The 14,781-nt window shown below is 38.3% G+C and overlaps 1 protein-coding gene across 1 annotated transcript; it reads right to left on the bottom strand.

Moving 5' to 3' along the window:
- Positions 1-3,624: 3,624 nt before the first annotated feature.
- LOC128104649 (phospholipid scramblase 1-like) lies at positions 3,625-13,322 on the bottom strand. Its single transcript, XM_052729591.1, has 6 exons — positions 13,269-13,322; positions 12,623-12,665; positions 9,148-9,368; positions 7,618-7,779; positions 6,009-6,170; positions 3,625-3,663 (listed from the first exon to the last, which is right to left on the bottom strand). Exons 1-6 carry the CDS (start codon positions 13,320-13,322, stop codon positions 3,625-3,627), a joined length of 681 nt encoding a protein of 226 aa, XP_052585551.1.
- Between the last annotated feature and the right edge of the window lie 1,459 nt (positions 13,323-14,781).

Genomic DNA, 14,781 nt, shown 5'->3' with positions numbered 1-14,781 from the left:
GACTCTAGGGAACATTAGTAAAGTGCTTTCTGATAAAGAAACCCCCAGAAAGGGAGTCCAGTCCATGGATAAAACAGGGTCAAGGTAATGCTTAGGCATATATGGGCACAATACAAAAGAAGGCTTCATGCCAGTAGTCACTTTGCTGAGAAGTGGGGCGTGAACTGGATGCTTCTTGTACAGTAGGGTGGTGATAGGCCTATGAGATTGTTATGAGGGGCTATGCAGTTCTTCAGAAGGAGCTCCTGTAGTCTTAACAAGTGACTAGAAGGAGGCCTGAAAATTTAGTTCAATTGGTACAGTGTTTGCCCACATGTAAACAGCCCTCAAGTCATTTTTCAACACTGAATAAAGCTGGGTGTGGTAGCACATGCCTAGTATCCTGGAAGTTAGGAGGAAGGAGTGGATGGATGGAAGTTTAAGGTCATCTTTGACTACATAGCGAGATCAAAGTCAGTCTGGATGACATGAAACCATGCTGAAAAACAAAATAAGATCCATAGGGTCAACCCAGTTTTGTTCAGAGAACATGAAACTTCTTTGTAAACGTCTTGGTTTCTGTTTTTGAAGTAGAAGGCACTTGGCCAGCATAAACTATTTGAGTTTTCACAAAATCCTGGATTGCTCTCTGTATACAGCCTGCCTGCATAGTGAGGCCAGCAAGGTGAGGCATCTATTTTAACCCTCTCCATCCTTGATTGTGACGGTAAGCTAGCTTTCAAACTGCAGTGTCAACTCCTGACAGAAATTCTGCCTTCCCACTTCCTTTGCACAGCAACTTACCTCCGTTTCAAAGTCTCCCCTGCACAGTGTAGATCCTGACTATTCACTGATTGGTATGTGAATGTTTTCAATGGGACCTTGTGGTGGTGTGAATGAGAATGGCCTTCATAGGCTCATATATTTGAATGTTTGTTTCTTACTTGGTGGACTGTTTAGGTCAGATTAGGAGGTATGGCCTTGTTGGAGAAAGTGTGGCCTTGTTGGAGGAGGTGACTCACCAGGAGTGGACTTGGAGGTTTCAAAAGCCCAAGCGAAACCCAATCTCACACTCTTTGTCTCCTGCTTGTGGATCATATGTAAGCTCTCAGGTACTGCTCCTGCACCATGCCTGCCTGTCAACATGCTCCCCTCCAAGACTGTCATGGCTCACCCCCTGAAACTGTAAACAAGCCCTGGATTAAGTGTTTTCTTTTATAAGTTGCCTTGGTCATGGTGTCTCATCACAGCAATAGAGCAGTAATGAAGACAGACCTTGAATACTATCTGCTGTGGAATGTCATTCTGTATGCTGTGAATATGTGTTGATAAAGAAAATGCTGATTGGCCAGTAGCCAGGCAGGAAGTACAGGCAGGATAAGCAGACAAGGAGAATTCTGGGAAGAGGAAGGCTGAGTAAGGAGTCACCAGCCAGACACAAAGAAAGCAAGATGGTAAGGCAGAACTGAGAAAAGGTACCAAGTCACGTGGCTAATCATAAATAAGAATTATGGGTTAAGCTGGGCAGTGGTGGTACACTCCTTTAATCCCAGCACTCGGGAGGCAAAGCCAGGCAGATCTCTGTGATTTTGAGGCCAGCCTGGTCTACAGAGTGAGTTCCAGGAAGGCACAAAACTACAAAGAGAAAACCTGTCTTGAAACCCCCCCCCAAAAAAGAATTATGGGTTAAATTAAGTGTAAGAGCTAGTCAATAATAAGCCTGAGACAATGGCTAATGGCCAAGCAGTTATAATTAATATAAGCTTCTGAGTGATTATTTTATAAAAGGCTGAGAGATTTGTCCCAGTCGTGGGCCAGGCAGGACACAGAAAAACTTCCATCTACAACTATCCTAATATTTTCTGCATATATACCTGCCCACATCTTGAATGCAATGATTTTGATGATTCTTGAGGTAGAATAACTTCACCATGTTAACAGAACACAAGCAGGACACACTGCCACTAGAAGGCAAGCTGTAGGCCTCCAAGGTAGGCAAGTTTATGAGATGTTACTGGTGTATGTTTTGCTCTATAAACATGGGAAGCAGGCTGCAGATGATCTTAATTCTAGGGCAAAGTATTGGTGAAATTATTAAGGCCACTCCATGTAGTTAAAAGGGAGATTTATTTAGTGGCGTAACTTACAAATGAAGGGATAGGTAGGTTGCAGGGTCTGGGAAAGACGCAGCGCAGTCCGGTGGTGTTCTCTGGAGAACTCTGCTCGGTCTACCTCCACTGTCCAGGGTCCAGGCAACAAGAGAAGGTGGTGCATCTGGATCTCGGGTCTTCAGGGCCCTCTCTTGGCCCTGCCTTGTAGGCGTGACAGTTACTGAAGCCTCAATGGGGTTGGAACTTCCAGACCAAAGCTGGAATGGCTACCCACTACAGCAGAGGGTGGTCAATCAGAGCTCTGTGGCTGGTTGCCTAAAGATAATTCTAGCCCCACCTTCATCTTTTCTTGTTCAAGCCCAGTGTTGTCTAGTGACCATCAGCCTGTTCCAGATTTGTAGCTGAAGGTTTTCCTGTGTCCCACCTGGTGGCCAGTCAGACCCAAGCAAACACACAGAGACTTATATTACTTATAAACTGTATGGCTGTGGCAGGCTTCTTGCTATCTAGTTCTTATATCTTAAATTAACCCATTTCTATAAATCTATATCTTGCCACGTGGCTCATAGCTTATGGGTATCCTTACATCTTGCTTCTCATGGCAGTGGCGGCTGGCAGCATCTCCTGACTCAGCCTTCTATTTCCCAGAATTCTCCTCTCTGCTTATCCCACCTATACTATACTTCCTGCCTGGCTACTGGCCAATCAGCATTTTATTTATCAATCAATCAGAGCAACACATTCACAGCATACAGAAAGACATCCCCAGCACAGATTTTACCCTCCGCCACTTCAAAACCTTCACATTTTTAGGTGCTGGGGGTAAAGAATGGAAGTCAATGCAGCTGCACAGAAAGCGCTCTCTCCCCCACTCCCTCAAAAGGAAAATTAGTGTCTTCCCAGTATTCAGAGTAAATTTGATGCAAATTTGAAGGCACAGAACAGAAATCCCATATCCAAAGTTTCCTTCATTGGCCTGAGCCATTTTTCTGTATTTTGAAATCACTGGTCTTCACAATGAAGCCTTTTTCTCATTATCTACTATGATTTTATGTTTGGGAATTTGTTCATATTTCAGGGTATGCATTAGATTCTCACAGTCCTTACGTAGACCTTAAAACTTTGATACCATTAATAATTGAAAATTTCATTACTGGCAATTAAGTAAATTGAGACTCAAGGATCAACATAGAGCTTGGAAGATACAAAGTCAGGTACAGGAACATTCCTCTGTGAGGTGTTTTTTATGGCAGGAACAGGAAAGTTTCTAACTCTTACATTTATTTTCCCAGAGAAAAAAAGTGAATATCTACTATAATATATAAAAGCGTCTATAAACTAGTGAGCTAGGAAATAAACTATGATAACTTGAAAGACCAATCACATGACAGTGGAGTTATGCACATCCTAGTTTAATTCAAGGAGAGATGAGTGATTTCAATGAAAGAAACCACTGTTGCCTTTTACTCTCAATCAGTGTTTCGGCTTCACATATTCTGAGGACTCATTCATCCATTCATGAATATAATAGCGCTCATTTCTGATTTGCAGTGCTTTCAAAAAACATGAAGTCCTAGACAAGAATAAAAATAATAAGTCAATTTTCAGCAATAAAAGTGAAATTTCAAATTAAGAAATTTCAAATTAAAAAAATTGAGGGAACTCAGGAGTGGGAGGCAGTAGAGTTTTGAGTTTGAAGCTACACTGGTCTACATGGTGAGACCTTTTCTCAAAAGCTAAGACAAACACGACACCAAAGAATAACCAAAGTATAAACCAAGCCAAAGGGAGAAAAAAGAGTAACAAAGGAAAATGGGATATGTATACTACAAATGAGATACTATACATTCATAAGAATGAAACCTTTTCATAAATAAAAAAATGGATTAACCTGGAAGATAGTATGTTACATGAAATAAGCCAGAGAAGAAAATAAAACATAGCACACTCTCACATGCAGAGTATAAAAATGTTCAACTCATCATTCTAAACAAAGAGAGTAGAATTGTATAGCCTGAGGATGGATGTTAGGTTGGGGAAATAAGAGTTGTATCAAAGGTTCTAAATGTTCATTAATGGAGAATAAATCCTAGTGATTCACACACAGCACTGTGACTGGGGGTATATCACTTCATTGCATATTCCAAAACTGCTAAAGAATAGATTTTAAATGTTCATATTGCAAAATAAAGATAATCCTTGAATTAATGGACATGTCAGTTAGTTTGCTTTGATCATCTCACAACCTATACTTCTATCAAGATACCATGTGAAACCCCATAAATGCATACACATAATATTTGTCTATTGAAGTAAGTAGAACTGTTGCAAGATTGAAGCTTTAATTAAGGAATTAGTTACCACACATCTCAAATTTGCAAAGAATAACATGCTAAATTCTAGTGATTCCTAATCTGGTTTTATAATTACTAACATCTATGTTTGGCCAAACTATTATTTCATTTCCTAGATCTCTATGACTTTACTCTCATTATTGAAGAGCAAATATTAAAATAATCTCACCTGGGTGTGGAAGCTCATACCCGAAATTCTAGCACTTTGGAAATTCAGGAGAGATGATTGCCATAATACAGAGGCCAGTTTAGACTACAGAGGGATACTGGGTCTCAAGAAAAAAAAATAACTAAAAGCAAATATGAAATACCTCATCTCTTAGGGTTTCTACTGCTGTGATAAAACATCATGATCTAAAACAACTTGCGGGGGGAAGGTGTTACTTCAGCTTAGAGTTTCATATCATATTCCATCACTGAGGAAAGTCAGGACAGGAACTCAAATACACCAGGGACACATTAGCAGGAGCTAATGCAGAGTCCGTGAAAGAATACTGCTTACTGCCTTGCTTATTATGGCTTAGTCTGCCCTTTTATAGAACCCATACCACCATCTCAGGGATAGCACTGTCCCCAGTGTTCTGGGCCCTCCCACATCAATCATCAATCAAGAAAAATGGGCTACAGGCTTGACCAGAGGCAAATCTAATGGAAGTATTTTCTCTGTTGAGTTTCCCTCTTCCAAGATGACTCTAGCCTGTGTCAGGTTGACATAAAATTAACCAGCATTCCATGATATGTTCCTTTAGAGATATATGGACTTCGTTAAACTTATTCATAGCCACAATACCATTGTTGCATAAAAAAGATAGTTTATTTTAGCATTATATGGCAAGTGTTCACATTTCCCTGAATACCACTTGAAGGTTTGACTAATTTGATAAAAATGATCTGTCCCTGTAACCTTCAACTTTGATGATATGGGAGAATTTTCTGAATACTCAACAAACATCTGGTTCTGAGCTTGGAACTTAGTATGGGAACTGAAAAAAATCTCAGGGCCACTGCTTTATCCCAAATATTTCCTGTAACATGCTAGTTAGATATAGAGATTTGACTGAATGTATATTATTGGATGATTACACTTCATTTTATTAGATGAGTTAATCAAATGATATGTTTAGATAAAAATCTTTGTATCCACAACTTTTATTACATATAAGTATTAGTTCTTTGAAGTCTCAATTTAACTTTTTATTTTGAGTCAGAACCTCTCAACATACGAGCTTTGTATCTTTGACTTGAATGACAACGTGGAATCTTTGGACAGAAAATGTGTCCCCTATGAATTCAAACTGTAAGAAAGACTTGAGATCATCTCAGAGCTAGGACTATACATCACTTCTTCTATAAAACCTGGGAAGTAAGAATGTATTCCTCCTTTGTTTAGTTTTCTCTTTCCTAATTTTTTAGAATCTCATACATATATACAATGAAATATGATCATACCCACTTCCCATCTCCCTAACTAAGAAGGCAATCTTTAAGTATGCAGTTTTCCATGTTATCTCCACATGGTTCTAGGGACTCCATCTGAAATAATAATCACAAAGAACAGACTTACTATGAGGAAGCAAGCTCCAAGCATCACAGCCTTTATCTTTACATCAAGGTCTATTGGGAACTGGATACCAAAATTGTCCACATCTGTCAGTAACTCCTTCAGAAAACCAGACCAATGCTTGGAAATCCTTCCAACCACAAATTTTTCATCAAGAGATTTGATCTGAATTGGAAACAAAAGTCAATGAACAAAAGGAGAGACTTAAAAAGTTCTGGAAAACTAATAATAAAACTACTTTCAGGGATTAAATAAGAGGCAACAAACACTCCATTCAAATTATGCTCTCACGTAACTGAATATTGGAAGAGTTAATACATAAAATAGGAATTTTTGGCATTATATATGAAAAGTTCACAATGTCTCCCCAGTGTTTTCACTTGTTTCTTGAAAGTAAATTATATGTCAGCTTAAGTTTTGTTAATGTTTCTGGAAATAGAAATAACTTTACACATATCTAGATACTTTCTCATATAGATCTACTTTTACACATACCAGTATATAAAGTCTTTATAGGATGTATTAAATGCCCTCACACATGCTCAGAACTTTATACACACATGCTTTGTAAGATCTCTTGTAGTATTTCTATATTATCTGTGTTTTCTAAAAACTGCCCATGTCTATGATTAGATTTTTAGGTCATTGAAGGCAAGGCTTCATGTAGAGATAACTGGATTCTAGGAGAGGAATGAAAACCTTCATGGTTACCAAGTGCAGTAAGCAATGGGACAAAGTAACATGGAGACAGCCATTCGTGGGCATGGAGAGAGGGTTCTAAAGGTTTATTAGAAAGTGGCTGCCCACTGGGCGGTGGTGGCACATGCCTTTAATCCCAGCACTCGGGAGGCAGAACCAGGCGGATCTTTGTGAGTTCGGAGGACAGCCTGGTCTACAGAGCAAGAAAAAAAAAAAAAGAAAAGAAAAGAAAAAGAAAGAAGGAAAAAGAAAAGAAAGTGGTAGCCCTCATCAGCTTTAGAGTATTTTTGCTCCTTCTGTGGAAATGTAGGCCTAATTTTTTTCAGATTTTCTGACTTTTGAAGAGAATCGGAGAGTCAAAATGACAAAAATTCCCTCAGCTTTAAAAATTCCTCCAGGGAGTAAATGTAGAAACATGTTTTCCAATGTACTAATTCAACAGGGAGATCCCAGTGAAGCCTGATTGGACAGTAGGCACTATACCTGCACTAACTTTTTTCTTCTGAAAAAGATTCACTTCTTTTTCTTTTATGTATGTGGGTGTTTTGCTTGCATGTAGGTCTATGCAGCATATGCATGCAGTGCCTGAGGAGCGTTGTATCCTTAAACTATGAGTCCAGACAAACTCTTCTTCCTTCAGATTGCTTCTTGAAATTGTCATGTATTAGTCATAGCAATGAGAAAAGTAACCAATACAGAAATTGTGCATATTTTTAAGATGGATGTACCTTTTTCTTTTTTAACAGCATCAGTACTGATCTTTCATTGGACCAGAAAATATTTCTCTGACCATGGTATTTCTCTTTTGAAATATTTGTACAAAGAGCTCCCTTTAATACAACTGTAGCTCATTGCAAAATATGTTCTATTTATAAAAAAAAGGAAATCCAATAAATATGATCACATTTGTTACCTTAAAATCAATGTTTCCTCCAAGGCTGCATACAATACATGGACCGACAATTTTGAGAACATCCTGCTTCTTCTCATTTTGAACTGTAAACTTTGGAACACATGGGTGCCAGGTCTGAACAACGTAACCTATTGTCACACCAGGAGGAGCTTGGACTTCCATCTACAAATGAAAAAGAACATTAGTAAATATGTTTATCATCATATTGTCTATTTGTGGCTTCATTTACTAAGAATGACTCACAGTGCTCCTATCTACAACACCCCTTAATTAGATCAATGTTATTCCTTTTCTTAATTCATGGAGGAGGCAACCACACTAAAGAAAGATGAATTAACTTGCATCAGATTCCTCAGCTAATACAGAAAAGGGGTAAATTGAAGGCTTGACAGGTAGCATGCTTCATTAATATCTCCATTTATTAAAATTGTCAAAATTATTAACAAACTTTTTTCCCTTAAACTTGTTTATTAACAGTGGCTTATCTATATGGATAGAACTCTGACCACTGGGGAACTTTCAACTATGAATCCTGATATTGTATAAGGAAAGGAGGCTGAGCACTAGACTCATGGCCCTGCTATTTCTTTACTAGGAGGCCATCATGGTGCATTACTGTGCTTATCTGTAAATGATCATTTCTGATAATCAAACCTCATGACCATGTTATACTGGTCCTCAATTGTAGCACTGTCCTCATCAAATACATTTTTCTCAGATACAGCTATGCATGTGAAATTAGTTTAAATGGCATGGAAAACAAAGTAATTCTTTATAAATAAAACTTGTTTCTCAAAATACAGTATGTATAGTATTAAACTTCAAATAACTTTTTCCTTGTTGTCTCTGTTTGAGCACAAGTTAAGGATATTATTTACAGAATCACTAGGGGATGCAGGCAGACATTGTTCTGGGCTAATGAAATCCAGGCAAATGCTCCTTTCCCTATGAAGTCTCTATGCCATGGTATCTGCTCTGAAAGGCACATTTGCAATGAGTAGACACATCAGGCAATATGAAACAGACAACTGAACTTTAGCTGAGGACATCTCCGTCTGGGGAATGTTTACTACAGAGGACACAACTTGCTGTGTATATTAAAAGAGAATAAATGAAAAAGACAGGAGATAATTGTTTTCTGTTTGTCCCTCAGTGGAGTGTTCAAATCATCAGATAATCACAAGATGAGTACATCTATCCTTCTCCCAACTCTTCTGTGAATGCACTCTATTTCTAGAAAAATATTCCAGGATATCCTCAGACATGCAGCTCCATTAGTTTGGTCCATGCCTGTCATGATCATTTCTGACAAGAGATTTGGCCAAAATGTCTTCCCTTGAACATCACAAACTATTGCTTGAGCTGTAACTCAGCCACTAAGGGGAGATTAGCCAAGGACACAGGCTTGGACATTTATCTTCCTTCCTATAGTTGAAGGAAGACCAAAATATTGATCATGGATCATTTTTTAAAATATCAATAACATGACAAAAAAATTCTTGCAAACTGCGTTGGTAAGTATTCACAGACCTTCTGGAGGCAGCAGGGACAGAAACAAGAACTACATCTTAGTGGTCGCTTCAAAAGTATAACTTCATGACCTGAGTTATCAAGAATCCTCATAGAGAAAGACCTGCAGTCCCCACAGCAATTACATGCGCAGAAATTGGACTCTTCGACTGCGTAGTAAACTTTCTGACCAAGCTTGTCCTTGATTTTGTATTTGTTAACAGTTTCAAAACCTAAAATGGCTAAAAGAAAAAAAAAACAACAGGGAATCATAACCAACATTGCATTAAAATCCTCAACCTATCTTCAGATCTTGTAATACCTAGATAGTCTGGGTCTAGATGATATTCTAGATAACACAAGGAGAGAATAAAAGGGAGGTATATATAGATAATCCAGTGTGAGAGAAGGAAAGACAAAAGAGAAGGAAGAGAGGCTAGCAAATAAGAAGAAATTGAGTACCACTGGAGGACATGGAAAACAAAACAGTCATTTTTGATACCTCTATGGTCTAACTCGTGGAGACTGCTGCACAGGACAGGCACAGTGGTGACAGATGGATGGATAAATATCCAGTTCTCTAGCACAGTTTTCATGTATTACAGAGAAGCTAAAGAGTGGCTGATGTTTTTTAAACTATGTGAACTAATATGGTAAATCAGTTGGGTTGAGATTTTGTTCTATAAATCGTATTTTTTGCATTATGATTAAGTGATGGGGAGACTTACTCTCCATGCACACATGAAAAATGAGAGAGACTGAAAACAAAAGGTGAATAATAGCATTGCACTGAGCCCAGGGTCCCCTTGAGGATGTAGGTAGGTACTGGACAAGGGGTAAGTGTAAGAAAGGTGCATGGCAACTCAGCTCAGATTTCAGCTGTCATATCACAGTGCCATGTCATGATATCACAATGCCAATGGCATCCCAAATGAACTATGCCTTACTGGTGTTCTCTTTAATGCTAAAAGCAGAGAGGTGTCAAATGCAGATTCTCAAATATCATGTCTAGATGTAACCAACCATCTTATTAAATAAGAAACACAGAGCCGATTCAGAGAAGAAAGCCAAGAGGTCAGAACTAAGAGCCTTACCCTTCCTGCTTCAGTCAAGAGAGCTCTCCAAAAGGGAGCTACTTCCTGTGTGTTTGTCTTTATAAAGACTTTCAGTTCTGCCTTCTCATTGGTTGTAAACCCATGCCTCATCACTGCCTGTCTGTAAAGACTTCCAGGTCTTCTATGGTTGGGATTGAGATTAAAGGCGTGTGTCGCCAATGCTGGCTGTATCTTTTTACACACAGAGATCTACCTAGCTCTGTCTACCAAGTGCTGGGATTAAAGGCGTGCGCCACCACCGCCGCCGCCGCCGCCGCCGCCGCCGCCACCACCACCACCACCACCACCACCACCACCACCACGCTCTTGCTATGGCTCTAATAGCTCTGACCCCTGGGCAACTTTATTAACATACAATTAAAATCACATTTCAGTACAAATAAAATACCATCACAATCATGGGATGATGCTATGCTAGCTATGGGAATATTCTCTCATTTAGAGACAGAAAGAGTAATTAATAGTCAAATTTCCCCATAGAAAAATGTCCTTCAGGAATCCTAGCACTATGGACTCATTTTTGAGTCTTTGATGAGACTTGAAGAGGCCTTAGATTCAGTCTCTTAAAAATTGGCATGGTGCCGGGCGGTGGTGGCGCACGCCTTTAATCCCAGCACTCGGGAGGCAGAGCCAGGCGGATCTCTGTGAGTTCGAGGCCAGCCTGGTCTCCAAAGCGAGTTCCAGGAAAGGCGCAAAGCTACACAGAGAAACCCTGTCTCGAAAAACCAAAAAAAAAAAAAAAAAAAAAAAATTGGCATGGTATCATCACTTGCCACAAATATTTTTGCAAAGATTTTGAAAACTACTTCGAAAATTAAATTTTTTACTGAGAGAGCATCTATTATTCAAATAGCAGTTCAATTATGCAACTTGGCCTACACTTGTTTTTCTATAAAGTAAGATCAACAGGCTTACCCTGATTCTAGTTACTCCCAGTTGCTTGAAAAATTAAAACCAACAAAATGAATCTATAGCAGGGCTACAGATGTAGTTCAGTGGTAGTATAATTGCTTAGTATGTACAAGTCCCTAGGTTTGAGTCCTAGTAGTGCAAAAGAAAAAAAAAACTATAGTTATATCTGTAGCATATATTTACTTTTCAATAAGATGAAAGTACAAATGCTGGTTATAAACAAAGATGCTGAAAATGAGTTGAGAAATCATCATCTTTTTATATTATTTATAATATTAAAAATAATTCCATTTGAGAAAATAAGCAAAATTCATAGATGTGGTTCTTTTAATCAAGGACTGAAGAACTAGTGAATGAGGATTAATATTACACAGTGAGTGTATTTGCTAAATAAATAATTTGAAACTTACATATCTAAAATTTAGAAATGGAAGGCTATATAAAATGCAAAATCTGACTTTGGGGCTTAAAATTCTCAGTAATACATACTGTGGAATTGAATATTTGTAAACATTTAATATATAAAATATTATAAAGAGATAGTGTTTATTTCCTGAGAAAAACTTGTTTTAGAAAAACTTAAGCCCAAAGTATTTTAATATTTAATAATGTAATTAAAGACAATTTAAATAAAATAAGACAACCTATGTATTTTAATAAAGTCCAGAAGTGTGCCACACAATGCATGTTCTCATTTTTTTTCCAATGAAAAGGAACTTTGTAGACAGGTGACTATGAATTTAAAATATGTACTTTAGATTTCAGTTAAGGTTTTTTATCATGCTCTGGTAGATAGAAGGAGACACAGTAGTTCTGACATCTTCCTATGGTCTCCCTCTCCTTGGCAGTCATCATGATTTTCTAGTAGCTTCCTCAGTTCTTTTTTGCAACTGGAGACACTGGACCTATGAAGATATCTGTAGGCACCTGGCCCATGCTCTGCACAGCATCGTCAACACAACAGGGCTCTGTGCTGAGCTAGGAAGTGCTAAGGAGTCCTATAAAACCTGGATTCCATGCTCGAGCAGGGCACTAATAGCGATTTTACAGAGCACCTCCATGCTAATTCCAAAAGACCATTCACTTGGTGACGCGAACCGTTGACAAGGTTTTGTGCAGGCCTAACACTGGTCACAACTTGGCAGACAGCAGCTAAGAAACCAAGTAGGGTGATAAAACATGGGGTGATTTATAGATATGGGAGTAAGGGTAAGTTTTGGGTGTTCTTTGTCAAAGTAGTATCGGTATCACAAGGACAGTTGACCATCATAATATTTACCAAGAGATTCCTAATCTATAGAAATGAGAATTTCTAGATACAACTACTTGTTTGAAGACTACAAGGAAAGACATTGCAAGCAATAAAGTTTGCCATCCTGCATCATTCAGAATGCTATATTTGTGGTGCTCAGTATGCCCTTACTTTCACTGTCTTTCTAGAAATATGATGAATAGAACAAAATACACACCTTCCACAACCTCAAACTGCTGATGAATCATAATGTGATCTACCTGTCATGGTGAAAAGAAAATTAAGAATTTCAGATGTTTTAGTGAACCAAACTTGGATTCATGTTTTTATTACTTATAATCAGCTACCAACATTTATCAGTATCAAATTCTCATAATTGCTTATTTTTTAATAAAACCATATTTAACAACTCTTTTATTAAAATATATCTATTGAGCCAGGCGGTGGTGGCGCATGCCTTTAATCCCAGCACTCGGGAGGCAGAGGCAGGAGGATCTTTGTGAGTTCGAGGCCAGCCTGGTCTACAGAGCGAGATTCAGGAAAGGCGCAAAGCTACACAGAGAAACCCTATCTCAAAAAAAACCAAAATATATATGTGTGTGTGTGTGTGTGTGTGTGTATATATATATATATATATATATATATATATATATATATATATATATATATATAATAATTAATTTACTATTATCATGAGAAATTCAAAACAGTGAATCCCAGGCCAGACTATGTCATCGAGTAGCACCCTTTGTCAAAAAACATTTTTACTGTCTCTAACTTTTATGAACCACAGTAATTGCCTATTCATAAGTAAAACTGGAAGCATGGTCTTGTTTATGAATGTTTTATTCATTTGAACTTACCTGAATTAAATATTCCAATCCAGGTGGTAACTCAGAGGAGGTGTTGGAATCCATAGGGGTCACAGCAGGTCCACCTGGCTGGTGAGATTCTGGCTGACTTTAGGTAATAAAGAAGCAGGACCTTCATCTGCATAGATAGGTGGTGGGACTGGGCAGCCAGCTTGAGGTCCTAAGTCACCAGGATGTCCAGAAGTTCCCGAAACAGGAGTGAGCCAAATAGGTTGTTACTGCACAGAAAAATTGAATGACAAGTCCTTTTGGAATTACCCTAACTATGTGTAAGTTGGTATTTCTGACTCTAGTATTATGAACTTTAAAGTGTGATTGGTATTTTTTAAAGCTATTTCAACAAAATATATGGGATTTCATATCTTCTGCTATTTTTGAGGATGCTGGCTGTGAATAGAGTCAGCAGACAGCTTTTCCTTCAGCTCCGTAGCTATTTCCCCCAAATTGAAACATTCCATCTGGAGGAAAAAGGAGAAATCATAAGCTTCAGGAAATAAACAAATCTCACTGATCAGAGAAAGCTGAAGTGTACAACAGTCACAAGGCCCCTCCCCTAGAGTATAGGCTCAGTTATCAAAGCTGCTGTGGAGAAGAGACTTTCTTGCCATTTGATCTGTCTGCAAATTGTGCTGAGAGCTGTAGGGATGCACCATTTGTGAGTTATCAATCAACCATGCTGCCATTGCCTAAGAGACATCCATGCTCCTTTATGTAACCTTTTGCCCACACTCCTGTGGAGATCCTCAAATTGGACTTTGGTATGTTAATGGAACCCTGTCTTGAGTGAGAAGACATCTGTTCATGACTCCCTGGAAAAAGTTAACACAACACTCTTACCACTCAACCTTGAATGTAAAATATGTGAGATGAAATCACGAATGACTGGAGTTATTTATATCAGGATTTTGGCATGAGTTAATGGAAAAGGGTGCTAATGAGAAAACCAAAGCAAAAGATGTAAGGTACTATTTCTAGGACCAAAGCATCCTGCAAAAAAAGAATAACTTGGAAATCTAACAATGACTTTTCTTATATGTATAGAACAGGGGAAGGTTTTCCACTGTGGGGATATTTGTCAAGGTCTGGAGTCATTTGTCTATTTTCTACAACTTATGAGAAGGGTGGCACTGAATTGTGGTGAGTAGAAGCCAGGAATGCCACCACTGTCCCAAATGCCGGAGTGGCTCACTTGAAAATAAAGAATTCTCTATTCCAAATATTAAAGTTCAATATGCAGCAATATATATGACTGCAATTAAGTTTCACAGGCTTATTTTTATAGTTCATAGAAGAGTAGTTTTTAGGCTCCACAATATAAAGGCACTGATGGCTGCAGGGAGACTAATACTCAGAACAGGCAGTGCATTTAAGTCAACACAGATGAGGAAATCCATGTGGCATTAAAAGTAGGGCTTAGCTAAAAGAAAATATATAAGCGCTTCATAAACATAGCTTTTATAGTCAATTCCTTCTAAATAAATGAACATTTACAGATGATCGATGA

This window comes from Peromyscus californicus, unplaced genomic scaffold (genome assembly GCF_007827085.1).
Source record: "Peromyscus californicus insignis strain IS unplaced genomic scaffold, ASM782708v3 Scaffold_11__1_contigs__length_118956290, whole genome shotgun sequence".
Taxonomy (NCBI): domain Eukaryota; kingdom Metazoa; phylum Chordata; class Mammalia; order Rodentia; family Cricetidae; genus Peromyscus; species Peromyscus californicus.
Note: the sequence above shows the minus strand (reverse complement) of the source record. Positions and strands in the feature narration are given on the sequence as shown.